At 64.3% G+C, this 27664-nt stretch overlaps 6 protein-coding genes across 6 annotated transcripts; 2 read left to right on the forward strand and 4 right to left on the reverse strand.

Moving 5' to 3' along the window:
• Positions 1 to 6717: 6717 nt before the first annotated feature.
• Positions 6718 to 8969, reverse strand: CLP1 (cleavage factor polyribonucleotide kinase subunit 1). Its single transcript, XM_054390599.1, has 2 exons — positions 8364 to 8969; positions 6718 to 7389 (listed from the first exon to the last, which is right to left on the reverse strand). The coding sequence occupies exons 1-2, from the start codon at positions 8967 to 8969 to the stop codon at positions 6718 to 6720; spliced, it is 1278 nt and encodes a 425-aa protein (XP_054246574.1).
• A 3734-nt stretch (positions 8970 to 12703) lies between these two features.
• On the reverse strand, positions 12704 to 15018 carry SERPING1 (serpin family G member 1). The gene is given in 6 exon segments (XM_054390447.1): positions 12704 to 12900; positions 13478 to 13598; positions 13600 to 13624; positions 14133 to 14290; positions 14570 to 14766; positions 15009 to 15018. Coding segments are annotated over 6 exon segments (708 nt in total).
• On the forward strand, positions 15017 to 16496 carry UBE2L6 (ubiquitin conjugating enzyme E2 L6). Its single transcript, XM_054390449.1, has 4 exons — positions 15017 to 15037; positions 15483 to 15572; positions 16075 to 16261; positions 16333 to 16496. The coding sequence occupies exons 1-4, from the start codon at positions 15017 to 15019 to the stop codon at positions 16494 to 16496; spliced, it is 462 nt and encodes a 153-aa protein (XP_054246424.1).
• A 403-nt stretch (positions 16497 to 16899) lies between these two features.
• On the reverse strand, positions 16900 to 19117 carry SMTNL1 (smoothelin like 1). The gene is made up of 7 exons (XM_054390359.1): positions 19096 to 19117; positions 18407 to 18561; positions 18112 to 18145; positions 17834 to 17974; positions 17402 to 17504; positions 17184 to 17335; positions 16900 to 17109 (listed from the first exon to the last, which is right to left on the reverse strand). Exons 2-7 carry the CDS (start codon positions 18543 to 18545, stop codon positions 16965 to 16967), a joined length of 714 nt encoding a protein of 237 aa, XP_054246334.1. The 5' UTR covers positions 18546 to 18561; positions 19096 to 19117; the 3' UTR covers positions 16900 to 16964.
• Positions 19118 to 19917: 800 nt separating this feature from the next.
• Positions 19918 to 20679, forward strand: TIMM10 (translocase of inner mitochondrial membrane 10). Its single transcript, XM_054390361.1, has 2 exons — positions 19918 to 19999; positions 20423 to 20679. Exons 1-2 carry the CDS (start codon positions 19929 to 19931, stop codon positions 20622 to 20624), a joined length of 273 nt encoding a protein of 90 aa, XP_054246336.1. The 5' UTR covers positions 19918 to 19928; the 3' UTR covers positions 20625 to 20679.
• A 1344-nt stretch (positions 20680 to 22023) lies between these two features.
• RTN4RL2 (reticulon 4 receptor like 2) lies at positions 22024 to 25908 on the reverse strand. The gene is made up of 4 exons (XM_054390450.1): positions 25814 to 25908; positions 25531 to 25718; positions 23463 to 23941; positions 22024 to 22743 (listed from the first exon to the last, which is right to left on the reverse strand). Exons 1-4 carry the CDS (start codon positions 25906 to 25908, stop codon positions 22024 to 22026), a joined length of 1482 nt encoding a protein of 493 aa, XP_054246425.1.
• Between the last annotated feature and the right edge of the window lie 1756 nt (positions 25909 to 27664).

Raw genomic sequence — 27664 nt, forward strand, 5'->3', positions numbered from 1 at the left:
CAGGAACGGACAGGAGCTTTGTTAAATCATTTCCAAGCAGCACAGGGCAGGTCGGAGAGATCTGTCGTGAGCTTTCAGGGAGCACTCTTACAACTGCAGGAGACAACCAATGGTGAGCACAGTGCTGAAGGGATCTGTCTCACCCATGGCCCATCTGGTGCAGGGGAAGATCTCAGTTTGTTCCCAATGGCTCCATTTTTGCCTTCCCCTTCCTTCACTAAAGTCCTTCCTCGTTAATCCATTTGTCTTTAAAAAAAAACACAACTACACAAAATTGCTAAAAGTTGGCATCTGGTCTGGCACACCTCACCTACAATAAAACAGAAAGAGGTTACCACAGCAAGGGAAGAGACAGAGTCACCTACAAACACTGAAACTCTGCTGAGCTCTCCGGGACAGGGAGCAGCCTTTGGTGGAAGGATGTGAAACACTGCTGGTGAGCCACAGCCACCGAGATGCCATCTCCAGCCTGCTCTGACACAGAGCCACGCCACAGCCCAGCCCCAAGCCTATCTCCTGACATCGGTGTCCCCACCATGTCTGCAGGACCGGCGTGATGACCCTGTGCAGGCTGGGATGAGCCCCAGACTCTGGGTCCAGGTGTCCCCTCCCTTCCCCACAGAGGACACCAAGCCCCCGACTCACCCTGGAAATCCGTGCTGAGCCCCAAGGGACCCTCACAGCTTCTCTGCAGCTACAGCTGAGAACGAGCACCAGCACATGCTGGCTGCCCAGGGGGGAAGGGGTGATCAAAGCCTGCAGACTTAATGGAGGGGTGGAGATGGCAGGAGGCAGGACAGCTGGGAATCTCCTCCTGTTCCCCCTAGGGCAGGAGACAGGAGAGGCCCATGAAAAACACCAGGCCCTTGACCAGAGGAGGGACTTCCAGCTCTGGAGGAAGTAGAGCTGGGTTCTCACCAGGTACTTCAACTGTTCTGGGTGCCCCTGGGGATGTGCCACCCATGGCTGCTGATGAGGATGCAAGAAGGAACACTGCATAGAACATGGAAAACCTAACGCTTCCAGAAGTGGAAGCAGGAGGCACCAACCTGCCCCAAGCTTCAAACAGCTCAGAGGCCGTCGCAGGTCGGGGACGAGTCAGACACTGATTGTATCACTGCTACTGTTCCAGCAGCCACCCCTGGACCTGTCACCTGCTGTCCCCCTGGCTGGCTGTGTCACCAGGTCTAAGTACAGAGCTCCAACAACTCGCCCGGTTTCTCCTTCCGCTCTTCTCCTCTTCTGCCTTGCAAAGGCTTTTTTTTTTTTTTCCCAGGGTGGACAGAAAAGTATCCAGTGCTGACTAAACACTTCTGAAGGTTGACAGAACAGCAGCTCAGCATCAAAGGCACATTTAATGACCAGAATGTGTGACAATTAAATCGGTTCAGTCACAAAACCAGGCGTCAGTTGCTGGGGCTGACTAATGGCCAAACCACTCCCATTGTGGAGCAGCTCTGCCTCGCAGAAGCAAAGCTTCAGCTTCTCACACCAAGCTTCTTGCCCTTGCAACTGCGAGGAAGCCCTGGGCCGGTGCTTGGGAGCTGGCTGGGGACTGGTCCAGCCTCACCCAAGAGCAGCTGTGGGCAGCCCTGGTCGTTGACACCCCAGCACACAGCCATTCTCCCCGGCCAGGTGCCGAGCTCCACGGCCTTGCTCTGCCTCCAGAGCCTCCAGTAATGCTGAGCTGCAGCAGGAGGCAAGCAGGAGCCTCCACACCCCCCGGATAAGCCCGGGAGGGCAGCAGCTCTAGGGATGGGTTACTCAGAAGTTCAGAGATGACATCACAGCACTGCTAATTACTTTAGCAGAAGCAATCTGCGAACAAGCTGCTCTGCTGCAACAGAACACCCCAGCCCTTTGAAAGGCTCCGTGAAAACAAAGCCACACCTTGAACTCAGGCAGACACTGCCAGATTGGGGTGGGGGGTCCTGAGCTCCCTCTTCCAGTTCTCCACACTACAACCTGTGTTCTCCTTGACCAGGGCAAGGCTTTCTTAGAAGTCCAAATGACCGTGGTTCTGCCTCTGCTGTCCCACCTAAAGATGGAGACATGAACCTAGGTGCTGCAGCCCATGGTGCCTCTGCCAAGCTCCACAGGCTATCCTGGCTGAGCACCGAGATGAGCACCAGGCAGCACCAGGGAGAACAGAGACTGCAAGTCAAGACAACAGCTGAGAGACAGTTCACCTGAAGAGGTGCTGCATGTGGGGCAGAAATTCCAGGTGCTGTCACCAGTGACATCCAAGCAAGATCCAGCACAAATACAAATAACTCCTCAAGAGTAACTCCACAACTTGTCAAACCTATGGAAGGCTGCTGAGCCCAACCCACCTGGCCCCCAGAACCTCCAGGCAGCTGTGACCCCCTCTTTGAGCTCCTTGGTACACCGAGCCCCTCAGAGCCTCAGCCATGCTGCAGGGACCACCCTTCCAGGAACCACCCTTCCCAGACAGCCCAGGCACTGTGCCCAAGCCAGGGGCAGGATGTCTATGTGCCCTGACCAGGAGGCAGCAGGTCTCATCTCCCACGAAGGGGACGAGAGGCTGGCTGAAGCCTTTGAGGGTGCAGCACACCTGATGTGCCAACATCTCTGCTGTGTAACCTTCAAGGCATCTTTTTCTCTTTTATTTGGGCTAAGCTACCCTTACCTCAACTATCCTTGTCCTCTACCCTGGTTGTCCAGGAGAAACACAAATAAAATCCACCTCAGCTTCTCACAGACCACACTGGTTCTCCTCAACACAGGCTTTCTCCTCTGGCTTTCCCTTTCTGTAGCCCTACAACCAACCTCCCTGTGCTCTACTAACCTCTCTCTCTCCTCTGCCTTCTCCCCTGACCCTCTGTCTCTCTGGCCACTTGTCCCCATCCACAAAGAGCACTCTCAGACCTCCCTGCTTGAAGGAGTCCCCAGCTTGCTGCTTACCTGAGGCATGTGCAGACTCTGCTCCCGCCTCTGGTTCCTCTCCCTCTGCTACTTCCAGCCCAGCAGCTCCTCCCTTCAAGCCTTCCTGATCTGCCCTCAGCTCAGCCCTGCTCCTTCCTCCCCCAGTCAAACTCCACCGAGTGCATGTGTGGTGGTGACTCCCCTTTCCCTCTCCCTTGGGAATTCCACCTGTTTTTCCAATCCCATCACCCCCTTTCCCAGCACTGCTCGGCCACCTCTGGAGCTCTCTTCCCCAGTCTAAAGGGTTTCTTCTCCCCCCTCACACAAGGGGCTGCCTCCATTTCTCATCATCCCCATTTCTGGGAACTTCTTTTAATGCTGATCCCTTCCCACTGGACAGCTCCAAGGACAACTGCTGCCACTTTCCATTTATTTTGGCCTGAGTCTCCTTTTCTTGAGGCCTCACTCTAACAACGTCCTCTCCTTCCAGGACTACTTCTTCAAGCCCCACGCTGCTCCTTCCCACCTGGCTCTCTTCAGCATGCCCCCAGCCCTCCCCACTGTCCTCCTCAGCCATGGATCCCAGCGCAGCCTGCACCAGGCAGGACAGAGCTCCCTCTGGCTCTGCACCCCTTGGCTGGGCTGGAAGGAACACGTGTGACCACCTCCCAACATTCCTGACCCGTTTCAGTGGCTGCCCCGAAAGGAGAAGGATCACACTGCAGGTTTCCATCACCGCCTGGGGCCAGGAGCAGGACGGCACAGGGAGGAGAGAGCTCCCTCTCACCTACAGGTTCCCAAACGTGATCCGCAGCTCCCTGCCCACCCCCCACCAAGTTTCCATGGCACAACTCAGACAAACAATTCCTTCCATGTGAGGCAACTCCCAAACAGGGCAGAGCAGGGTGGCACAGGACAGGATGTGCCCTACCTGTTCCCACTCCCCTCATCGGTTACACCTGGGAGCTCACCACTGCCCTCAGGCCCCTCAAAGCTGAGTCCAAGGCTAAGGACGACCCTTTCTCCCTCCACTGGCACTCTTTGCACCTAAGATTTAAGATGCTAAAAATCAGCACAGAGAGCAGAAGTCTTCTCAAGCCTGCTGGCCAGTGGCACAACAACTGAGCCAGACTCAAGGCCTTGTGCTGCAGAACCAGCAATGAGAACCTGAGAACTCCTCCTCATGACCCTCTCTGTGTTCCAGCACAAAGAGGTCCCAACAGGAGGAAATGGGCTCCAGCCAGCAGCACCCTGCTGTAGGGGCTCTGCAGTCACAGAATCCAACAGCAAGGAGCCACAGGAGGGGTTTTCAACCTCTGCCAAGATGCAGACTGTGAACTACACCTAAAAGGCAAAGCCAGCAGTGCTGCGTGGGTGTCACAGGGCACTGTCAACACTGAGACCCTCACCACAGCACAAAGCCGCAGGGTGTCCCTTGGCAGATGGTCCCCGCTACACAAGCAGCACATCAATGGCAGCCCTGCCCCAGAAAGGGCATTTGGTGACACGTTCCTGATGTCACTCAGAAGGTGGATGCCCAGTGATGTGCACCAGACACTTCTGTTCTGGGGGCAACCCAGGTAGAAAGAGGTTTCCATGGCTGGTCTTGGGCTTCAGGGGCAACAGCCCACACCCTCACGACTCATGTTTCCCCACAACTGAACACAGAGGACAGAACACAGCAGGCTGCCATCCACACGATGCTCATACCATGCCCACCCTCTGGCCCCTGCCTGCCACGCTGCTTTACCCGGGATTAGCCTAATTTTACAGACAAAGCAGGAAGGGCTCCCACTGCAGCCTCCTTCAGCAAGGCTGCATTCCACTCTGCACATGGCAAGCAAGGAACCCACCCAGCCTCTTCCACTGTGTTAGGAGATGCCACTGCCAGGAAAAAACAGGCACAGGGATGGGCTGAGATGCCCCCAAACCAGAGCTAAGGGTCCCGTTGGACCCCACCAGCTCCACCCAACCACCCCTTCTCTCTCGGCCGCTAACGAAGAGCTGCCTGGACCGGAGGCAGTGAAGGTGATAATTAGATTAAAGCCGCTAAGACGCTGCAGGATCAACTCTCCTTGCTGTGCTCCAGTCACACTTTACACCCCAAAACGATCAGCAACCCCTGGTACGGAAAATGCTGCTCCCCTCAACCCCTGGGCTCAGACCCGAGCAGAGCGAGGGCTGCAGGGGGTCACCAGGACAAGGGTACAGTACGCTCGGGGGGGGAGCCAAGGGGCAGCGCCAGGGCTCGGCTCCTGCCAGAGGCAGGGGTGGTCACCTGGGACTCTGCACAGCCCACACGTGGGGCTGTGGAGCGGTGAGGAAGAGGCTGATCACCGGCAGCACTGCCCAGGACACGCCGTGGAAGCAGGCTAGAGGGGAAAGATCTCGTTCCGGAGCCACGGGGCGGAACGCAGGGATTTGATTCCCGGTCCCGCGGGATCCAAGTACCCGCACTCGGGCACCTGAAACGTCCCAAAGCCGAAGTTGCCAGGACTTGCGAGAGGCCCCGGAACGGCCCCAGATACAGTCGTGCCTGCGTGGAAGCTCCCGGCTGCAGGGCCGCGGCCGATCCGCCCGGGCAGGCCGGGGCGGGAGGAGTACGGCCGCCGCCACCGCCTCTGTCCGAGAAGGACCACCGCGGAAACAGGCCCATCCCCGGTGCTCGGAGCCCGCTCGCACGGGCAGCCATCGTCCCCTCGGCACCGCTCTCTCCAGTCCTGCTCCCCCCGGCCCACCGGAACAGACCTCCTCCGAAGGATGGGTCGCAGGGAGGGGGGTCCCGTACCGCGGGGAAGGGCCCTGTGCTCGCGGGCCCAGCGGGCGGGAGCAGAGCCCCTACCTGGAAGGAACCCGAACCTCGGGGCAGGGCCGGGCTACGGAAGCTCCCGGGCAAGGCCGGCCGGCCGTGCGGAACGGCGCTGCGGGGGCGCTGGCACCACCGCCGGGGACAGCGAAGGGGCAGGCCAGGGGCCGGGAGGGGCAAGTCCCCGTGGCCGCGGCCCCGCTGGGTGCCGAGCAGCGCAGTCGCCACCGGAGTCTGAGGGCAAGCTCAGGACAGGGCCCGAGCTAATAAAGGGGCGATGAAAGACGGGAGAAAGCCTCAGGAGGGACGGCCAGGACCAGGACGGGCGCGGGAGACCGGCCGGTAGCGGAGGGGGCGGCCGGGCCTGAGCGGCGAGGAGCTGGAGAAAACAGCAGGGAGCGGGAACCGGGACGGGGAAGGGGAGGCCCACAGCCCACGTGACTCACCGGCGGCCGACAGGAGGCCGCGAGCGCGCGAGTACCGCTCCCGGGCACGGACCGCGGCCGCGCTCGGCGGCTGGGCTCGACGTCACGGCCGCGCCTGCGCGCCGCCACCGGCCGTGCGCGCCGCCGCCGACACCCTTCATTGGCTGCCACGCGGGAAACCGCCTGGGGGCACAGACGCGCATGCGCGCGAGCCCTGGGAGAGGCGGAGGCGGGCGAGAGCGAGCCTGCGTCACGTGGGGGCGGAGCCCAGGCCGAGCCTCGGCCGGGAGTACGCATGCGCTAAAGGCACCGTCCCGGGCACGGAGAAGAGTCCCGGGCAACAGCCTGCAGTGTCTACGGGCACGGGAACGGGACCCCCGCACACCCGCTCCAGGGCCGAGCTCCTGCAGGGCTTGGCACGTACCACCCCTCCCCACCCCAGGATGCCCACGGTGCCGCCTTGCCCTCAGGCAGACACTCCCCGTGGGTAAAAGTCTTCATGATTTAATAACAAACGGTACAAATGGGGTAAAACCACAGAGCGGCTGCCAGGTGGAGGATCCCGCGGGGCTGGCAGGGTGAACAGTAGAGCCCCCTCCCCTACTTGAGGTCCATGAAGCGGATGTCCATGATGAGAAGGAAGTTCTTGGGCAGTGGGCGTGGGGCAGGTGAGAGGACGGTGAAGACCTGGCGCTCCAGGTCAACACCAGTGACCACGATGAACCCAGCCACGCTGGTCTCTGAGATGTTGTCGTCAGGGCTGTCGGCAGTGCTGACGCTGAGCAGGTGGTGCACCATATCCCGCCCCGGCGTCACCGGCACCAGCTTCAGCTGGTTGTCCTCCTGCGACATGCCCAGCGGCAGGCATGAGTCCGGGATGGTGGGGGCCCCCACCTTGTAGATCTTGACGTCAGAAAACTTGACGTCGAAGGCGTGGGGGTAGAAGCAGCCCCGGAAGCCATAGAAGTACTCCCGGATGCGGTCGTCCCGGCACTCCCGTCGGAAGTCCTTAGAGCGCTCCACCACCCCCCCGGACTTGGGCAGCAGGACAGTGCGCACAAAGTGGGGCAGGTCCCTCTTCAGCTCGTTGTAGAGCCGCTCCTGGTCCAGCACCACCACCACGTCCACCTCGAAGGCAGAGGCAGCGTGCACCAGTGCCTGGTAGCCCGAACCCTTCACCCAGCCGCAGGTGTTGATGACACAGCCGCTGACCGAGGCACGCCGGTTCACCTCGCAGCGCTGGTTGAAGACGTCGGCCAGGCGGGACGTGATCTGCAGGGATGGGCAGGGGCATCAGGACACAGGGACCTTTCTGGGGTGCCCACCTGCCCTGGTCTCCCAGCACCATCCCATTGTCTCACTATGCCAAACCCGAGCTCCTGCTGTGGCACTGTGTCAGCTCCAACCACACAAGAAGCTCAGGGGAGTGCAGCTGGCAGTCCCCAAATGGCAAGACGGGCAGGAGGCTGGTGTGCCAGGCCCTGTCCTCCTCTCTGGGGACACAGTGATCCCCATGCTGTTCCAAACATGCTCAGATATAAAATGCCAAGGCACAGGAGCAATACCCAGTCCCTGGGATAAAATCCTTCCTTCCCCAGGAAGCTGGCAGCCCCAATAGGGCAATTTGCCATGTGGGAGGCTGAAGCTGCTCACAACATGCATGTACTCTACAACTATGGCCAAAGAGCCAGCCTCTTGCCCCGTGGCTACAGGGACAATTGCAGCGCAGGGCTGCAGCAGTGGTGGAAGCACCCTGGGGATCAGATCAACTCTTTAAGCATCTTCAAATTTTTCTTGGACTTCTTTCCACTCAGGTCTCCATAAGCAGAGCACAAAAGGCAAGCAATCAGATTATGCCCATGGCTGTGTCCTGCTCAGTGTGACCCTCGGCTCTGGCTTTGTCCTCCAACAGCCAACCATGACTGGCATGGGGGCTCATGATCAGCAAGAAGGCTCAACCACAGTCCTTCAGCTCCTCCTTCCCAAGCTGAAGAGCTTCTCCTGTCCACAGGGGGTTCTTCCAGCCCCTCTGTTGTTTCTGTTACCCCTCTGTCCATACTGCCCTCCCCATGTTTCTGCTGAGCTGCAGTACCCAGAAGTGAGTGCAGTGTTTGGTCTGGAGACACTTAACTGTCTCACAAAGCACAGAACCAACAGGATGAACCCTGCTGGCCAGGAGCTCTGGAAGCCAGCTCTAAACTGAGTCCATCCCGTTGTGAGGCCTCCCCGGGGCTCCCCGCACTCACCTTGTTGTAGAGCTTGATGTTAGTGCCAGGTGTGGTGGAGCCGAAGTGGTAGACAAGGGGGGCCTGGAGGGAGAAGCCCTCCTCTACATCAGCTGGCCGCTCAATGTAGAGTGCGCCCATGGTGCCAGGGATGGAGACAGAGCCCTGGCCCACGTCCAGTTCCACGAATGTGGGCCGGCGGCCCAGCCGCACAGCGTAGTTCAACAGCAGGCGGCACACGGTCGTCTTACCCACGTCGGTGGGCCCCACCACCATGACACGGGGCCCCCGCTCGTCCTCCCGCTCTGCCTGCCGCCGCATCTGTTCTAGCGCCGTGTGCGTGTTGAGGTAGAGCAGCATTGGGGTGTCCTTGGAGACATAAGCCACCTCCGTGCGGCCGCTGAGCTGCACGGTGCAGCCGTGCCATGTGAAGACGGCCACCTTGGCACCAGCATCAAAGGTGAACTTCTTGTTGCGAGTGAGCTCGGTGCCGAAAACCTCGGCCATGCCGGTGAGCAGCTCCAACTGCACCGTCTGCGAGGCCTCCACCTCGAACCGCAGCTCCGTCTCCCGCTCCAGCTCGAATTTGGCCACCTGCTTCTTCTCCTCGCCGCCATCGTCAGCCATGGCCTGAGCTGCGCGCTGCGGGGAGAACGGCGGCGGGGCCTGGGTCCCACTCTACCCGCTGGTCCCAGCTCCCGCCCGCCCTCAGACCGCTGCGATGGCAGCGCCGATGGCCCTCGCTCGCCCTCACGCATCCATTCCAGCCCCCGCACTTCCGAACGGAGAGGCTGAGCCGGACGTGAGGTCAGAGTGGCGCGCGAGGAGCGGGGCGAGGGCAACGGTCGGGGGCACGCTGTGACGTCTCACGCAATGACGTCGCGACGCAATGATGCACGGGACTCTGTCAGAGCCGGTTCGCGTACTGGAGGTGGCGCGCTTGCTGTGCCTCATCGACAGCGGTTAGGCTGTGCTGCACCTCCCAATCCGCGGCGGGCACTGGCCCCCGTCTCGTCTGCATCTCATTTATGTGTCATTCGTAGTTGTGTACAAGCTCCGCGCATGATTTTCTTCTCCTTTGCGTTTGCCCCAGGGGTGGGGCAGAGCGGGGGACACCAGGGGAATAAGGGGAACGTGTGGAGACATGGTGGGACTAAGGGGACATGGGGGAGCACGGAGGAAGGTGGGGGCCTGGAGAGCAGGGGGGACGCAGGAGGACATGGAGGGCACACAGGGACAGAAAGCACTGGGGGGATCTGGAGTAACCGCGGGAACATGGCGGAACCGAGCGGACCGGTCGCCGAGGGGCATCGGTGCCAGCAGCGCGTCCTTGGCGACGGTGCTGATGTCTGAGGTGCGGACGTTGACGTCGCGGCAGCGGGGGATGAGTCACGGTGCCATGATGCAGTCCCCGGGCACGCAGGCCCCCCCTTGCGCCCGCCCGGTGCCCCCGCCCCGGGAACAGCGACAGCGGCGGCAGCGGGGACAGCGGGCACAGCGGCAGGCGGTGAGCGGAGCCAGGAGCCCGGCACCCTCGGGACCCCCATCATGACCCCCGGGACCCCAGCATCCGCTCGGGCCCCCCACCACGTCCCCCTGGGACGCCCATCACCCTCAACAACGCCTCTGTCGTTGTTCCCCTCCGAGACTCCTATCGTGACACCTTGACATTGCCCCCCGACGCCAGGCACCCCCATCTTCCCCTCGCGAACCCCCATTGTCCCCGCTGGGTCGCGCCACCCCACTTAGGAACTTCCCCAACCCCGTCCTTTCCTCAGACTTTGGGGTCCCCTCGTGCCCTCACTGTCCGGGAAGGTGGGCAGTCGGTGCGGGGCCCCAATACACCGCGACCGTCATTCCGGCCATGAGCCGCCCGGTCTCAGCTGGCAGCGGGGCCAGGGGATGCAGAGAGCTGCGAGTGTTGAGGAGGGGTCCCGGGCAGTGCCTCCCGACTCATCACCCCTCCTTTACCCTCTCGCAGGCCGCCCTCCTCTCCCGCCTGCTGCTCGCCGGGGGAGGCCCGGGGTGTGCCCCGGCCCCGGCCCCGGCGCGGGCGGGACGGCGACTTTCGGCGCGCTGCTGCGCTGCTTCCCGTGCCAGCGGTTCTGCGGGGGGGACGCGGTGCCTCCCGGGGCACTGCCCGCCGCCGGGCCCCCCCCCCGTCGCCACCTGCCCCCCCGCACCTTCCGCAGCTACCTGCCACGCACGCACCGCACCTACAGCTGCGTCCACTGCCGGGCACATCTGGCGCGACACGAGGAGCTCATCTCCAAGGTGCCCCCCTGCTGCCCCCCAGGAGCTGGCACCGCCACCATGCCCCGTCATGGGCACGGTCCCCGGGGTCCCCAGGGTGGTGGGCTCCCTTCTGATGTGGCCTCAAGACAGTGAGGGTCTCCCCCTGCCAGGATGTCCTTGGGCAGTGAGCTGCTCTCATGGTAGTGCCAGAATAGTCAGCCGCTCCCCCGGCCTGCCCCTGGCCTGTCACTTGTGCCCCCGTGGTGTCACCACGGTGGTGGGTGTCCCCACGGGGGCTGGCATGCTGTGTGGTGGTTATCCAGGGGGGCATGGGTGGCACATGGGATGCGGGTGGCACAGGGAATGTGGGGACCTGGGGGGCACAGGCCTAGACAGTGGCTCATGCCATGTCCCCACAGTCCTTCCAGGGCATCTACGGCCGTGCCTACCTGTTCAACTCCGTGTGAGTACCACCTGGCACCCGGGCAGTGCCAGTGGGGGGAGGGTCCACAGCTGTGGGCACAGAGGGAATACCCGGGGCTGCTGTTCCGGTGGTACTGGGCTGTGCCATGGCAGACTGTGCTGGGTTGTCATGCTGGGCTGTTCCACGTCAAGACGTGCCAGGCTGCCCCTCGCTAGGCTGTGTCATGCCCTGTTAGGGGCATGTGCCCTGCTCTCTCACCCAGGGTGAATGTGGGTTGTGGCCCCACGGAGCAACGGCTGCTGCTGACAGGGCTGCACTCAGTGGCTGACATCTTCTGCCAGAGCTGCAAAACCACACTTGGCTGGAAATACGTGAGTGCTCCCTGGCACACCCACCCGTGGCACCTCTGGCACCCCTGCCATACTGCATGCACCACCTGGGCACCTTGTGTCCTCCCTGTGGGTGCTATCCTGCTCGCCCACCCTGACCTCTGCCATGTACACCACTTGGGGCATCCTGCAGACACTGCCCCTGGCACCCAACCCTTGCCATGGGCATCCCAAGCCCCCTCTGTGGGCACTGCCCTGGACAACCCAAACCCCTGGTTTGGGCACTCCAAACCTTGGCTTTGAGCACCAGGCTGGGCACCCCGAAGCCATGGTGAAGGCAGCAGCGTGGGCACCCCAGGCCCATGGCTTGGGCAGTGGCACGGTCACAGCAGGGGTCTCACACTGCCCCCCTGGCCCCCAGGAACAAGCCTTTGAGAGCAGCCAGAAGTACAAGGAGGGGAAGTTCATCATTGAGATGTCTCACATGGTGAAGGAGAACGGCTGGGACTGATGGACATGGTGGGCACGGCGGGGGCATGGTGCAGGCACCTCCAGCCAGCAGCACCTCTGCCCCAGTGCACACCCTCTCTGGGGTGCTGGCAGTGGGTGCCCTTCACCTTCACACACACCCGAGTGCCCCGTGGGTGCCCAGCGCCAGCCGATGCTCCCTGGGGAGGGGCAGTGCCCACCTGTGGAGGGGGGCTGCAAGGGCTTTTCTAGGGCAATAAAGGTTTTTTTTGTAGCAAGGTGCTGGGTGCCACCTGCCCCTGATGCTGCCACCCCCCTGGCTCAGCCCGGGAAGCCTGGGGTGACACCTGGCACACAGCTGGGGCTCCTGTGGGTACCCTGGCATGGGCAGGGTGGCCCTGATAGTGCCCCACTGGATCCGGGTTTCCCTTTGTCATTCCCACAGCAGGAGCTGAGGGGTGGGGAAGGGGGGAGAATGGGAGAGAGGAAGGGGCCTAGGGAGGGACACAGGAAAGAGGGAGATGGGAAGTGGGGAGAGGGGAAGGAGGGCTGGGGGGAGGATGGAGAGAAGGAAAGGAGGCAGAAGGAGGAGGGCTGGAGGGTGGTTGGAAGAAAAGAGGGAGGGGAAAGTGGAGAAGGAGGGAGGATGGAGACATGGCAGGATGAAAGGAAGGAGGGACTAGGGATGGGGAAAAAGGGCTGGAGGGAGGGATGAAAGAGAATGGAGGGAAGGTTGAGAGCTGGAGGGGGAAATGGACTAAGAAGGGAGGGACAAGGGCTGGAGGGATGGAGAGAGAAGGAGAGACATGGAAATGAGAGATGGGAGACAGAAAGGAAAGAGGACAAGAAAAAGAGGGAGGAGAGGAGGGAAGAGACGAGGCAGGGAGGGAGGGCAAGGGCAGGGCTCAGGGCTGGGGGTCGCTGCAGCAGCCCATGAGGAGGGCAACATTGCCATCATCATGCCAGAGGATGAACAGGAAGGGTCGCAGGTCCTCAAGCACCAGGCCTGTGTGTGCCAGCGAGGCAGCCTTGGCACCTGCTGCCTCCACATCAGCCTCGTTCAGTGCCAGTAGTGCCCAGTGCCATGCCACATGCACTACCACTGCCAGCCCCCATGCCAGCCCACAGCAACTCCCCGGCCAGGAGCAGCCTGAAGACTCAGTTCTGCCACACAGGGACACCAGGGACAGAGGGACCATGCCATACCAGGGCACCAGGGACACAGGGACACCGGGGACACTGGGACACAGGGATACCAGGACACCAGAGGGGACACAGAGGGGACACCAAGGGACCATGGGGACACAAAGGGATGTGGGGGACACCAGGGAGATGATGGGGGTATTTGGGACACCTGAGGCAGTGGGGAATGTGGTGGCACTGGGGACATCATGGGCACTGAGGCCATGGGGGGAGCAGGGCAAACAGGGGTGCTGGGAATGCAGAGGATACAGGGGTACTGGGGGACCCTAGGGACACCAGTGACATGGGGACAGTGGGGGATGCTGGGGACATCGGGGCAGCTGGGGAAATGGACCACCGCGGGGGCAGGAGAGGGGTCAGAAGGGTGCTGCAGGGGGTGACATCCTTGCCTGTCACCTCCCGGGAAGGAAATGACATCGGCCGCATCCCCACGAGCCCCAGTAGGGATGTCACAGGCAGGGGGTGGGTGGCCTTACCCCTGCCATGGACCAGTATCACCACATCGACGGCGCGGCCGAGGCGCAGGCAGGGCAGTGCCGCGGGGATGGCCCGGGGAGGGGTGCGGGCCGCCCGCCGCAGTAGCTCTAGGAAGATGGGGAGGGTCCAGTACTCGCTCCAGGGGCCTCAGAGCCCCCGGGGTACCCGTGGCACCAGCACCGCCAGGCTCAGCCCAGCACCGCCAGGCTGAGCCCAGCACTCAGCTCCAGCCACCCCACCTGCCAGGATGGGCTCCCCTTCAACGACAGTGCAGTGACGTCACCGCCTGCCACCCCCCAGTGTCACTGCGACTACATCACAGCCTGGCACCATTCCAGTGAGGCCGCAGTGATGTCATAGCCTGGCACACACCTCAGTGCCAGCAGAGTGATGTCACAGCCTGGCATTCCTCCTACTCCCAGGGCAGCGATGTCACAGGCTGTGCTCCCCTCAGTACCAGAGGAGTGACATCATAGCCTGGCATCCTCCCTGAGTGCCATGGGAGTGATGTCACAGCATTCCCCCACTGTGCTAGGGGAGTGAAAATCACAGCCTGGCAACGCCTCCTGTGCCACCACAGTGAGGTCACACCCGGTTTTGCCCCCATGCCACGGCAGTGATATCACACCCACCCCCCCCACTCCTTGTACCCACCAGAAGATCCCAGTCTTGAAGGAGTCCACTGAGTACTTGTGTCTGGTCACGGTGGGCACCAGGCAGGGTGAGTGTTCAGGGCACAGGAAGGGCATTGGCACTGTCTGCTTTGCCTCCAGTGGCACGCACCAGGTGGCTGTGAGCACATGGTACCAGGGCTGGGGGGCAAGGAGGGCCACATGGGGCAGTCCTGGCCTCAGCCCCATACTGGATCCTGGGGGCAGATGCTGGTGCCGACACCCCAGACAGATTCCAGTTCCAGCTCCCAGGTCAAACCCTGGGGGAGATCCAGTGCCAACCCCTCAGAACAGATCCCACCACCAAACTCTGGAGCAGATCCTACTGCCAAACCCCAGGGAAGGTTCCAGAACCAAAGCCTGGGGCAGATCCTTGCCTTAACCTTCGGTGCCAACCCCTGGGGCAGATCCAGAGCAGACCCCGTGGTCTGTACTGCAGAGGTGCACAGTGCTGAGCAGCAGCAGCTGGGGCTGGGTGGGCACGGTGGGCAGCACTCCTGGCAGCCGCCCGTGGCTGGCCTCACGTACCCTTCCACCCACCCGTAGCAGGTCCAGGCTCTCGTTGCCACTCAGGACACCTGGGTGGGCTCCACAGAAGTGCCATGACTCCAGCGGGGCTGAAGGTGCAGCATGGCAGGCATCAGCCCCAAGCCACCCTGACATCAGTGGCTGGCACCCCCTCGGTGACCCCGGAGTGCCACAGGGCAGTAGACACTCAGCTGCTCCCCGCGACCCTGGGGTGCCAAGGGGCAGTGGGCAGCAGTAGCTGCCCAGCTTGGGGCGGGGCTGGAGCCCCTCGTCCCGCCTCCAGGGGCGGGATCCGGTATGGCCCCGCCCGGGAGCACTGGGCACCAGGCACCGCTGGCCATGGCAGCGAGGATCGCCCAGGTGGGTGGGGGACACCGGGGACCGACCGGAGGTGTGGGGCCGTGGCGCGGGGACTGTTGGTGTGTGCACTGAACAGTTCCAGCCCCAGGGTGGCGTCTAGCTGAGCAGTGTGCGGGTCCCGGTACGCCCGGGCTGCGGGAGAGACGGTGCCGGGGTGCCGGTGCTTGGGGGGTGTTCGAGCGGTGCCAGTGTTCTGGGAGTGCCAGTGATCGGGGGTCTCCGGTACTGGTGCTCGGGGGGGTGCGGGGTCTCGGGAGGATCTGGTGCTCGGTTGGTGCCCGGTGCCCGGGGGGTGTCGGTATTGGGTCTCGGAGGGTGTCGGTGCTCGCTGCATACCCGCCCCGCACGCTCTAGTTTCGTTTCCGCGGCCGGATCCGCTCCTTACGGGACATGACGCGCGGGGGGGTGGCCGCCCAGGGATGTGATCCGCTGCCCCCTACCGCAGGAGCTGCAGGAAGCACGGACCTGGAGCGGAGCCTGCGACCTGCGGCCGCTGGACGGGAACCTGCTGCGGTGGGAGGGGCTGCTGCTGCCGGTGAGCGGAGCACGGGGGCTGTGGGGGGACATAGGGCGACAAAGGGGGACACGGGGGACTGGGCGGGGCGCCTGCTGCCCGTGAGTGGGGTGGGGAGCACGGCGGAAATGGGGGTGTCCTGGAGCCTGGACGGGTTCTGAGGGACACAGGGGTCTAAGGGACCTGAGGAGCAAAGGTCTGTGGGTGTGGGGGGTCCGCAGGGCACAGAGGCCGTGGGGGCAAGTGGGATCCCTTGGAGTTGTGAGAGGGGTGAGGACACTCTCGAGGTACACTGGAAGCACGGGAGGAGGGGGGGCTGGAGAGGTTCTCCTGGGGGCACCAGGTGGGTGTAACTATGAGGGCCACATGGTGGGGGCCGTCCCGCTGGAGACAATGTAGGACCGGGGATGCTAGGCTGGGGACACTGGGAGGGTGTTCCTCTCCTCGGGGGGGGTCACCATGGTGGGTGCTGGGTCTCAAGTCTGGGACAGGGGCTGTGAGGTACCCCCCATTCCCTTTGCAGAATATCCCCCCATACAGCGCAGGTGCCTTCCGCTTCGAGCTGACCTTCTCCCCTCACCACCCCCTGTCCCCACCCTGTGCCACCCTCCGCACCAGCATCTATCACCCCGGCGTGGACACCACCGGCCGGGTCTGCCAGCCCCTCACCTCTGCACAGCACTGGGTACCCACCACCCGTGCCATCCAAGGTGGGCACCTCGGGGTGGGTGAGGGAGGATGGCGAGGAGAGTGCCCACCATGACCCTCCCTGTGCCGTCAGTGCTACAGGACCTGCTGCTGATGCTGGACAGCCCAGGCACGGAGCGGGTGCTGCGGCAGGAGCTGTCCCGTGAGCTGCGCCAGCAGCCGGAGGTGTTCTGGCACCGGGCGGAGGAACACACTCGGTGCCACGCGGAGCCGCGCCCTGACCGCCCTGCGCCATGAGTCCCCGATCCAGCAGCACCCCCGCTTCACCCCCTCCCTCTGTGCCAGCTGGGGCTGGCCATGACATTGTCCCCCGACCTGGAGCCTGGGTGCCCAGCCAGGCACTGACTGTAAGGTAGTCCTAGCACCCTACATGGGCTACTCCCCCCCCCCCCCCCCAAGTTGATAAACTTGCTCCCATTGCTGTGCTGCCCCCAAGATGCCTCGTTGGGACTGTGGGGGGCATCAGGGTAGTGATGCCAGCCTGCCTGCCCTTCCCCTCTGTGGTGGCAGTAGGGCAGTGCCAGGGCTCTGTCCACCCCAGCGCCTGGTTGCATCAATGCCCCAGACCATCAGTGCCAGTGTCCCTGTGCCCATGTCGCCCCCATGAGAGATGAAGCTGCCACAGCCTGGCACCACAAACTTTTACTGCTAGGGACAAATCAGGGAATGAAGCAAGGGGGTGATGCAGGGTAGGGGAACTCCCCCTCAGCGGTTCTTGGTCTTCACCAGCCCCTTGGCCACCAGGCAGCGGTATAGCTCCTGCAGGTAGGTGTAGACACACTTGGCATCGGGCACTGGCAGCCGCACCATGTCCTCCGCATCCAGCAGTGGGGCACAGCCAGCCCGCTCCCTGAGGAAACATTGCAGTCACCAGGGGCCACCTGTCATGGACAGAGGTCCACAGGATTCTGGGGAGGCTCTCACTTGGCAGTGGAGAAGGCCAGGGTAAAGTTGTGCTGGCGGGCACTGGGCTCAAGGGCATTGTAGTCGAAGGCATCCGGGAAGAAGCTGTGGAGCAGGGCACAGAAGGCCAGGCCGCTGCCCCAGCTCCCCGAGAAGTTCTGCACGTCTACATGCTGCCAGGGGCACAGGGGTCAGCCCACTCCAGGGCTGCCCCGCAGTGTGCCCCCGCTGTTTCTTACCTGGTAGCCGCGGGTCCTGACACGGCACCACTCCAGCAGCATGGTCTTCACCATGGCTGTGCTGCCTGTCCGCTTCAGGTGGGGAGCCGCACCCTTGGCTGCCCTGTGGGCAATGCTGGGCATCATGGGGCACCTCACACCCCACACCTGGTGCCTACCCCACATGTGGCCCCCTTGACCCCAACCAGTGGTTCCCCATTGGCCCTTTCCACCCAATGAATCTGCCCCAGTGCCCCCCATTGCCCCATGCACCCCAATGTCCCATCTGCCCTGTGGCCACCCGGTCCCCACAATGCCTCCCACTGCCCTGTGCTCTCTCAATACCCCTCTGCCCCATGCCCTTCACAGCCTCATGGCCCCTAGTCCTGTCCCTTCCCACTGCCCCATGACTCTGAGTCCCCTGTGCCCACCATGGGGGCATGCCCCTCTCACCCTCCAAACTTCTCCAGGATGGCACTGCGTCCCTGTGCCCGGGCACTTGCACGTGGTCGGCCCCCAGCCGCTTCCAACCTCGGCCGCAGCCCTGCTCTCCCGGGGGGTGCCTGGTCCTGTTCCTTCTCCACTGGTGGAGCTCTGTGGGCATACAGGGGAAGGTAGTGCTGTGGATGCCACTCACATCTGTGGATGCCTACAGTGGGGCAGAGCTATGGGACAGCCCTGATGCCAGTCATGGGGCACCTATGGGGCCATGCCTCCCTGCCCATACTCACCTCTCACTGCCTGCCGAGCCCTCGGAGGTGCCAGCTGCAAGGGAGTAGAAGGGTTGAGTGGGGTGGGAGGGGGCATTTTGGGACAAGGGCACCCCAGGGTTCCTTCGGGCATTCGTGGAGCATCATCAGGGGCAGGGGCCTGAAAGTACCCCACCAGAGGGAGGAAACATGGGGAGGGGGCTGTAGGGAACCCTGTGGGGGCCAGAGGAATGAACACTCTGGGTAGGTTGGTGACCCCACGGAGACTCTGGTGCCTTCACAGGGCACTGCCAGCCCTGCCCAGTGCAGCACTTACCTGGGGAGAGTGTGGGGGACTTTGAGGACGTGGGGCTGGTGGTCTCCCCTGAGGGTGAGCTGGGAGGGAACTCGGGCCACGGCTCTTCATCTTCATCCTGCAGCCATGTGGGCTCTGTGCCAGCTTCCCGGGGCTCCATGCTGCTGTGGTCACTGCTGTGGGAGCACAGTGCTGTCACTGAGGTGCCTCTCAGCTCGGTGCTCCCCAGATCACTTTTTTCCCCCACAGACCCCTATCCCATCTATCTCCGACCCTTCCCCTCACCTCATGCCCCCACGAGACCTGACACCCCCATTCTCCCACTCTGGGCACCTCATGCCCCACTTCGGTTCCCCAGTACCCCAGCCTGGTCCCCCCCACCTCCGCAAGCCCCCCCATGCCCTGCACCAACCCTCCCCATTCCCCTCCTGCTTCTCCATTCCCTTTCCCTGTCTCCCATGTCCCGCCTCGGCCCCCCGTACCCGCTTCTAAGGTCCCCATTCCCCCTCCTGGTACCCACCAAGCCCCGTCTCTCCTGTTTCCCATCTCTACCCCTCCACACTCCCCTCTTGACACACGGTTGCCCCCCCCCCCCCCCGCCCCTCCAAATCGCACTCTGAACCCCTCCCGACCCTCTTTCCCCCGTACCGCCTCCTCATTCCCCCTCTCGACTCAGCCCCATCCCGATCTCCCAGACCCTCTTCTCACACCTGTCGTGCTTCCGCCAGCCTCCTTGGCCCCCCGGTTTCCCCTCCCGGCACCCAAGTCCCCCAGAGTCTCCACACCCTCCACACAGACGGTCCCTTCGCCACGTACCCTCCCGGCCGCTCCCGTTCTCCGTCCCGGGGCTATTTTTACCCGCGGGGGCAGGTGCCGCCTTCACTCACCGCCCACCGCGGGGGGCCGGTGAGGACAGACGGACGGACACAGCGTGGCGACAGCCGACAGTGTCCGCCAGGCACCCGGGGGGACACGGGGGAACAGGCTGGGACACCCTCGGAGGGGACATGGAGGGGTCACGGATACACGGGTCACGCGGGCGGGGCGGTGGGGTCGCGGAAGAGTCACGGCGGGGTAACGGAGGCCACGGTGCCCCCAAACGCCCCACCCACCCGGGACTGGCCCCGGACCGCAGTTCAGTGCCAGCCCCGCCCCATGATTATATGGCCACGCCCCTTATACTGTGGTCACGCCCTTGACACTCTGGCTCCACCCGCACAAGACACAGGCGCACGCCTGCCCCCCTGGCTCTCCGCATCCCCTTGGCTGCCCGCCCCGCCACGCCTCCCCTCCCGCGACGCCCAATCAGCGTTGGGGACACGCTCCTGCTCTCCCACTCGCCCGACTTCTATTGGTGGCAGCCGGCAGGGGGGTGGGGCGGCTCTGCGCGGGGGCGGAAGCGCGGCGCCCACGTGGTTCCTGCGGGGACCGCCACGGGGTCCCGGCCTGGGCTGAGCGGGGTCCCGGGACGAACGGAGGCGAACCGACCCGGGCGGAGTCGAGCGAGGCCGAAGGGACCCGAGCTGGTCCGGTTGCGGCCGCCATGGACCCTCTGCGGGCTCAGCAGCTGGCGGCGGAGCTGGAGGTTGACATGATGGCCGACATGTACAACCGGTGCGCCCGGGGCAGCTAGGGCACAGCAGGGCATGCGAGTGGGCGCGCTATGGTGGGCCCGGAGCTTCCACCGGTAGCATACTGAGGGTGCTGGGGACACGGCGGGGGGGCGGGTGTCAGAGGTGCTGGGGAGCACTGGCGTGGTGGGCGCAGAGGTGTGCTTGGGGACTGCCTGGGAAACGGTGGTGTCTGGGGATAAGGAGGCACCGAGGGCGCGGGGAGTGTCCATGGCTGGTGGGCACTGATATCGGGGTATCGGGGGTGCGGGGGGAGTCTGGGAAATGGGGGGGACACTGTGGGGATGGGGATCATTGGGAGATTCTGGGGCTAGCTGTGACCCTGGGGACAAAGTGGTACTGGGGGGCTGGGTGCAGAGGTGCTGGGCTCGGGCTGCCCCATGCTAAGGGTGCGGGTGCTGTGCAGGATGACGCAGGCATGCCACCGCAAGTGCGTCCCCCCCCACTACAAGGAGGCGGAGCTGTCGAAGGGGGAGAGCATCTGCCTGGACCGCTGCGTGGCCAAGTACCTGGAGGTGCACGAGCGCATGGGCAAGAAGCTGACGGAACTCTCGCTGCAGGACGAGGAGCTGCTCAAGCGCATGCAGCAGAGCACAGGCACAGCCTGAGCCCCCTGCCATGGCCTGAGTCCCTTGTCCACATGCCCCCCAATAAACTGGAGGCTTTGGGCCAAGATAGTTCACTTCCCTCACCCCCTCGGAGCCCCCCTTGGGAATGTATAGAGGCCAATGTTGAACATGGTGGGCGCTGCTGGAAAACCTCCCTCCTTGGTGTCCCCAGCTGCCACATGTTATGTCCTTTGGGGGGGGGGCACCCTTGGGTGGCCCCACTGTCTCCCAGCCAGGCCCAGCCCATGTAATCCCAGGATTAGGCAGAGCCAGGCTGAGCCCCTCCTAATCCCCTGCGGGGTGGAGAGGGGGTTCTGCCCTGCCATGTCTGCAGGGACACCGGGGGAAGCTGCAGGGGGGACCTCACAGAGGGACACATCCCTGGAGCTACTGGAGAGGGACAGTGAGACCCAGAGAGCTACATGCACACAGGGACACTCATGGACACCCAGCTCTGGTCAGAGTGGGGACACATGGCCAGGGACTACACAGGGGCACCCAGGGTGCTGCAGAGAAAAACGACACCCACACAGGGACGCCGCTGAGACCCGTAGTCCTGGTCAGGGACTACACAGGGACAGCTGGAGAAGGTGATGGATACCTACATGGACACCCAGAGAGCTACAGCTGCTCAGGGACACTCAGTGCCACCCACATCTGGATAAAATCCCTGGGAGGACAGCCAGAGACCACTCCTGGGGAGTCACCATGGGGAACACCTGAGCAGGAACAGCCACAAACCCACAGGGACATCCCAGCCCCTGCTGAAGAACCCTTGCAGACGGACACACCTGAGGTGACATCCCACCAGAGAGACCCAGGCCAGGGGTGAAGAGCTTCTGTTCATCTGTCTGTCCACAGCCCGGCGGTGTGCTGCTGCCTGCTCAGAAGTGGGTCAGGCCTCGTGGGGCACGGGCGAGGTGCAGGCGGTGGCTCTGTTACAGGCAGTGCTGTGCCAGCACCCTGCGGAGGGTGCAGCTGGCAGTGCGCTGGGGTCAGTGGGCTCACACGCCCGGGATGGTGGCAGAAGCGCTGTGCCCAGCGGTGGGTGCTTCCCGTGCCTGTCTATCTGTCCCTGTGTCCCCTCCCCGCTGTGCCCTGCCCACCTTGCCGCCTGCTGGCTGCCATCAGTATTTTAAGCAGGGCAAGTGGTGCTGAGGAAAAGCCCTGCCTCCCCCTCCCCGCAGCAGCCAGGCTCTGCTCTCCCAAAATAAGACCATTTTTAATAAATAATTTCCCACCTTGTGGTTCCTGTTGGGGGCTTTACCCGCTCAGGTTGGGGGGTGGGTGGGTGGTGACACACACACACCCCTGCATCGTCTCCCTGCCGCTCCCCGCAGTTCTGGGCCCTCCCTGGGGAAGGAGGGGCATGGGCACCCCGTGGGTGCCAGGAGGTGGCTCAGAGCCAGAGCAGGAGGAGGGTGAGGAGGGGCAGGAGGGTGGGGGGCTGGCAAGGGGCTGCGGCGGCCGGAGGGGTACAGGGGACCTGGGGACACTGTGTGTCCTCGGGAGGGCCGCGGGAGTCGCGGGACGGGGGAGGCGGCCGGGGCTGGGATCCCCGCAGGTCATGGGGGGGGAGGCCGTCGCGGTAAAAGGCGGAGGGCGGAGCGGCCGGGAGGGTGCCCGGACGACCCAGTGCCCGCCCAGGGGTGCCCATCACTGCCACCCCACCGCCCCCAGCTTCATCCTCATCCTCGTCGGGGCAGCCGTCGAAGTCCGGGGGCCGAAGCTGCCGCAGGTCAGTGCCACGACGGTGCGGGGGGGTGGCGCAGAGCACCGGCGAGCTGGAGACACGGGTGCGGAGGAACCATGCCCAGAGTGGCTGCGCCCGGCAATCGCAGGCCCAGGGGTTGGCATTGAGGCGCAGGAACTGGAGCGCAGGCAGGGCGGCCAGAGGGTCCCCTGGCAGGGCCACCAGGCTGTTGTTGAACAGGTAGAGGATGGTGAGCCGTGCCAGCCCCCGGAACGCGTGGCGGTGGATGGTGGTCAGGCGGTTGGCATGCAGCAGCAGCCGGTCCAGGCTGGGCAGCCCCCGGAAGACTCCCGCAGACAGCACCCGCAGCCGATTGCCGTGGAGGAAGAGGTGGCTCAGGTTGGCCAGGTCAGCAAAGAGATCGTCCTGTTAGGGGAGGGGGGGGCAACAGGGGTGGGTGTGGGGTGGGAGACTCACCAGGAGCCCCCATCCCAGTTCCACATCCCTCTGCGGTGAGCACTGCCTGCAGACTTACCCATGGGTGCACTCCATGGGTGCCATCCATCACTGTGCCCTACATGCCAGCCCCATGAGCACCACCCCAGTGCCCTGCAGCATGTCCTCATCCAGCAGGCAGCAGCCATCAGCTTGCCTCATGTCCTTGCCCTGTGGGCATTGTCCAGCCCAACGGTTTGTACAACACCTATCGCCAAGAGCCCCCCTCACGTCCCTACCCTGCTGGTGGCACCCATGGCACCCATGGCACTGCCTCATGGCCATCACCTTGCCCCACATCCTGACTTCGCAGATATTGCCCTGCCCCCCGTTCTTGCTCCGTGGGTGGCACTCCTTTCCCTGTCTTGCCCTGCCCTGCCCTGCATCCTGCAGGCCTCTGCCACTGCCCTTCCCTGTGACTCTGTTCAGTGGGCATCACCTTGTCCTTTACCTCATCACTTGTCACCTTTCCCCATGGCCCTGCTCCGTGGGTGCCACCTTGCCTGAGAATCTTCTCCCCAGCTTCTTGTCCATGCCCTGAGGGCATCCATCCACCACCCTGCTTCAAGCTCCATCCGGGTGGGCATCACACCCCCCTTCCCCATCTCCCCTAGAGCCCTGCCCCATGGGCACACAGGGCCCTGGCAGACCTGGAGGTAGAGCAGCCCATTCTCCTGCAGGTAGAGGTACTGGAGGCTGTGGAGGCCACGGAAGATGCCACTGGGCAGGCTGGCCAGCTGGCACCGGTAGAGGTGCAGGGCCTGGAGGCGTCGGAGCCCATGGAAGGTGTCAGGGGCCAGGACGCGCAGGTGAGGGTTGTCACCCAAGTCCAGCTCCTCCAGGGCGGGCAGGTGGCGGAAGGTGCCCGGCTGGATGGAGGAGATGTTGTTGGAGTAGAGCCAGAGGGTGACGGTGCTGGGCCCGAAGGTGCCCGCCCGCAGTGCCCTGATGATGTTGTTCTGCAGGAAGAGGCGGCGGGCACCAGGTGGGAGCCCCGCGGGCACCGAGGAGAAGTTGTTGGCCTGGCAGCTGACGGTGGGCGGCGAGACGTAGCAGGTGCAGAGCGCGGGGCAGGTGGGTGCCCCACTGGGCACCCACGCCAGCGCTGCCAGCAGCAGGGCCGCCAGGCCTGCGGGCACAGTGGGGCATCAACACAGAGCATCACCTGGGCACCAACCCACCCCAGCACTGTGCACCCACTGCTCTCGGGGGGGGTTTCTCCCAGCCAGCCTCCCAGGAACCCACACTCCATGGAGAGCCCCAGGGCTGTGCCCACCCACAGGGCCATGGTGCCCCAGGAGAACCCCAAGACTATGACCATCCATACAGCCACAGTCTCCTAGGAAACTGGCAGGGCCATGCCCACCGCACTGAGCCATGGTCCCCTAGGAGAACCTCCAAGCCATGCTCAAATCATAGCATTAAAAGCCCCTCGTGACCGCAACCACCCTGTGGGGCCATGACCTCCAGGAGTCCCCTAAAGGCCATTGTGCCTCAGACCCCCACAGGGCTGTGCCCACCCAAAGGGCCACGGTCCCCTAGGAGAAACTGCAAGGCTATGCCCACCTCTTAGTACCACATCCCCCAGCACCACAAACACCCCACAGAGACTAGGGCTCCTTAGAAGAACCCCAAGACCATGCTCACCTCCTAGGACTACACCCCCCAGGAGCCCCCAGCTCTATACCCACCCCCATGCCCACACTGCCCCCAATCCCACATCATCCCCATACTATCCTTTTCCCCAAACACACCTCCCCTGCCACCATGCCCCAGAGCACCACCCTGCTCAGGCTTTGATGATGGCAGGGGGTCCGTCACCCCCTCCCCACCCAACGGGGTGGTGCCACGTGCGTGTGTGCCACGGACACGTGTGGGGCGGGGCACGTGTGGGCGCGAGCTGTCGCCGGTGACATGCTTCTTCCCCCCCCCCATCTCCACTCGTGTCCATCCTCTCCCCAACCCCCCCTCCCCATCGCCCCCCCGGGGCTGCAACCCGAGAGCTTCATCCATAATTCACCCCGAAGTTCTGGCCCTGTGCCTGGGATGCGCCCAATCGCCCGTACCGGGGGAGGGGCAGGAATGAGGGGGAAGGGGGGAGGGTGGTCCACCCTGCGTCGCACCGGAGGTGCACCGGGTGGGCCCACTGTCCCCCACTCCTCCTCCGGTGAGATACAGAGAGGGGGGAACGCCCGCAACCCCCCTCCCCAAACCACCCCCGGAGGCGTCCGTCGCAGATGCTCGGTGCCACCCCCTCCCCCGTCGCCCCGTGTCGCCGTGCGCCCCCCACCCGCGTCCCATCTGTCACACTCCCCCTCGCCGCGGGCTGACTCAGTTGGGAGCTGAAGTCACCCGGTTCCCGGGCACCGACGATTGGGGAGGGGAGGGGTGTTGGCACCCCCAACACTCCCCTCTTCCTTCCCCGTGCCAATATCACCCCTAAAAGTGGGGGTATGGAAAGGGGGGCAACACTCGTGGGGGAAGATGGCACCCTGGGCATCCCTCGCATCAGTGGGCATGTGGGCGTGGGGCACCCACGTCACGGGATGGGGGACATAGGGTGGCATAGGGTACCCCTAAGACCATTCATACCCTGACATGGGGGTCCTGAGGTGGCGCTCGAGGGATCTCAGGACACCCACAGCCCGGGATGGGAGTCTTGGGGTGGTATCAAGTACCCCCCATGAACATCCACATCCGAGGATGAGGGTCTGGTACCGGGTACCCCGTGGGCACCTACAGCATGGGATGGCATCCTGAGGTAGCACCAGGGATCCTCGGGGTCCCCCCAAGCCGAGGCCGTGGGTCCTGGAGATGCACCAGGCACCTTCACAGGGTACGCCGGGATGGGGGTCCTGGGATGGCACCGGGGTCGTGGGGCACCCCCCACGCAGAAACCGTGCAGCCTAGGGTGGCACCGAATACCCCATGGGCACGCACACAGCGGTCTAGGGAGCCTGGGGTGGCAGCGAGAAGCCCGAGGGTCGCGGGGTCCCCTCACACCGTGTACTCCGAAGGTCGTACCCTGGGGTGCCCCGAGGCTGAGCCCCCCCGACCGGGTGAGCGCCATGGGGGTGCCGCCGTGTCCCCAGGCATATCGGGGCACCCCACGCCGGGTCCGTGCTCTCACGGATGGCACAGACCCTCCCCCTCGGGGTCAACCGACCCCCGTGTTCCCCTCACCCTCCCGCCCTCCCCTGCCGCCCGCCTACCTGGGGGCAGGTCCCAGGCCGGGGGGGGCCCCATGGCGGGGCCGCCGCTCAGGCGCGTCCCGCTGCCCCGGGGCTCATGGCCGGTGCCGGGGGCGCTGCTCGCGCCCTTCGCCCCCGCCGCGCCGCCCCGAGCAGCCGTCGCCCCGGGGCATGGCACAGGCACGGGCGGGTCGGTCCCCGGTTAGAGGGAGGGGGGGGCGGGGTGGAGGGGGCTCAGCTTAGCGCGGCTCTGCCCGCGGCTCCGGTGGGGCTGAGCCCGGCCCCGCGCCGCGCCTTATCCCGGGGCGGCCGCGCTCCGCCCCCCGCCGCCGGCCCCGCCGCTTAACCCCTCCCGGGCCGGCCCTCCCCACAGCGGGGAGGGACATGGGGGACCCCGGCGGGACCCACCGCGGGAGCGGGGGACTCGGTGGTTGGTGTCCCCCTGCTGGGCACGGGGCCTGGCGCGGGGATGCTGCGGGGGGGGCGCACGGCGCCGGAGGCCCCGCCGTCCGTCCATCCCTTCCTCACACGGCGGCAGGGCTGTGCTGCCCGCCGGGACCCATGGGACCCACGGGACCCACACGGGTGGGTACCTCGGGGTCCGGTGCCTAAGCGCTGGGTCTTTCAGCAGTTCGAGAGGGCGTGCTCGCACCGCGCTCCCACGCGTGCCCGGCGCTATCCGTGGTCCCGACCCGGCGCTGTCCGTGGTGCCACCCGCCGCTCCCACCCGGGGCCGCGGCACTCTCGGGCCGGCCGGAGCTGGGGTACGGCGGGTGTGAGGGGATCTGAGAGGGGTCTGTGGGGACCCGAGCAGTCTCCGTGGGGTCTGTCGGGGTCTGTGGGATCTCTGTGGGGGGCTGTGGGATCTCTGCAGGGCTCTCCGGGGTCTGTGAAGGATCTTGGGAGTCTGTGAGAGCTTGGGGGGTCGGTGGGGGGGATTTACGGGCCCCACGCGGGGGGGCACGCGTGGCCGCGACAGGCTCTGGCACACGCTGGCACCGCGGTGTGTTTGCGGCACCGTCTCCGGCGAGTGAAATGCCACAAGCTGGCGCGGCGGGCACTGTGGGAGGGGGTGTGGGCGGCACGGGGCTGACTCAAGGGCCGCCATCCGCTCCCTCCCAAACTGTGCCCCCCGCGTCCCTGGCAGGGGGTTCTGCCCACCCTTTGGGGCTTTGCAAGGGGGTCCCAGGGGAATAGACCCACCCGTGGGTGCTTGCACCCTGCCTGGGGGGGACCCAGGGATGAGGGAGAGGGGCATGGGGACAGGTCTGATGCCACTGTCCTGGCCTGAGGTGTGCAGCAGAGGGTGAGAGTTCCATGAGGTGTCAGATGGAGGACAGATGGATGGATGGACGGACATCTGGGTAGACAACCTCTGGAAAGGTGAGCAGATGGACAGTCAGACTGAAAAACAGCTGGAGGGACAGACAGACAGATGGGCAGCTGGATGGAGGTGAGGGCAGGAGGGCCAGTGGGATGTGGGCAGGATGAGTGAGGGCAGCTTGGTGGGTGGTAGGACAGATGGATGGGCATGAGGTTGAGCAGAGCTGTGACTGAAGGGGGACAGACAGATGGGTGATGGACAGACGGATGGGTGACAGATGGATGGGTGACAGACAGACAGGTGATGGACAGATGGGTGACGGACAGACAGAGACGGC

Source organism: Indicator indicator, chromosome 21, assembly GCF_027791375.1.
Source record: "Indicator indicator isolate 239-I01 chromosome 21, UM_Iind_1.1, whole genome shotgun sequence".
Lineage (NCBI taxonomy): Eukaryota > Metazoa > Chordata > Aves > Piciformes > Indicatoridae > Indicator > Indicator indicator.

Bases quoted from the DNA above. Each gene is read 5' to 3' on its own strand.
- CLP1 (XM_054390599.1), bottom strand. From the start codon at position 8,969: ATGGCTGACGATGGCGGCGAGGAGAAGAAGCAGGTGGCCAAATTCGAG. The intron at 7,390-8,363 runs GTGAGTGCGGGG...CCATCCCTGCAG, and splicing joins ACATCAAGCTCTACAACAAG to ATCACGTCCCGCCTGGCCGA.
- SMTNL1 (XM_054390359.1), bottom strand. From the start codon at position 18,545: ATGGAGCCCCGGGAAGCTGGCACAGAGCCCACATGGCTGCAGGATGAA. The intron at 18,146-18,406 runs GTAAGTGCTGCA...ACTCCCTTGCAG, and splicing joins GTCCCCCACACTCTCCCCAG to CTGGCACCTCCGAGGGCTCG. The intron at 17,336-17,401 runs GTAAGAAACAGC...TGCCCCTGGCAG, and splicing joins TCAGGACCCGCGGCTACCAG to CATGTAGACGTGCAGAACTT.
- UBE2L6 (XM_054390449.1), top strand. From the start codon at position 15,017: ATGGCAGCGAGGATCGCCCAG. The intron at 15,573-16,074 runs GTGAGCGGAGCA...TTCCCTTTGCAG, and splicing joins GGGAGGGGCTGCTGCTGCCG to AATATCCCCCCATACAGCGC. The intron at 16,262-16,332 runs GTGGGCACCTCG...CTGTGCCGTCAG, and splicing joins CACCACCCGTGCCATCCAAG to TGCTACAGGACCTGCTGCTG.
- RTN4RL2 (XM_054390450.1), bottom strand. From the start codon at position 25,908: ATGCCTGGGGACACGGCGGCACCCCCATGGCGCTCACCCGGTCGGGGG. The intron at 23,942-25,530 runs GTACCAGACCCT...CTGTGCCCGCAG, and splicing joins AGGTGCCCACGGGGTACCCG to GCCTGGCGGCCCTGCTGCTG. The intron at 22,744-23,462 runs GTCTGCCAGGGC...CTCCCCTAACAG, and splicing joins ATGGGCTGCTCTACCTCCAG to GACGATCTCTTTGCTGACCT.
- TIMM10 (XM_054390361.1), top strand. From the start codon at position 19,929: ATGGACCCTCTGCGGGCTCAGCAGCTGGCGGCGGAGCTGGAGGTTGAC. The intron at 20,000-20,422 runs GTGCGCCCGGGG...GGTGCTGTGCAG, and splicing joins ATGGCCGACATGTACAACCG to GATGACGCAGGCATGCCACC.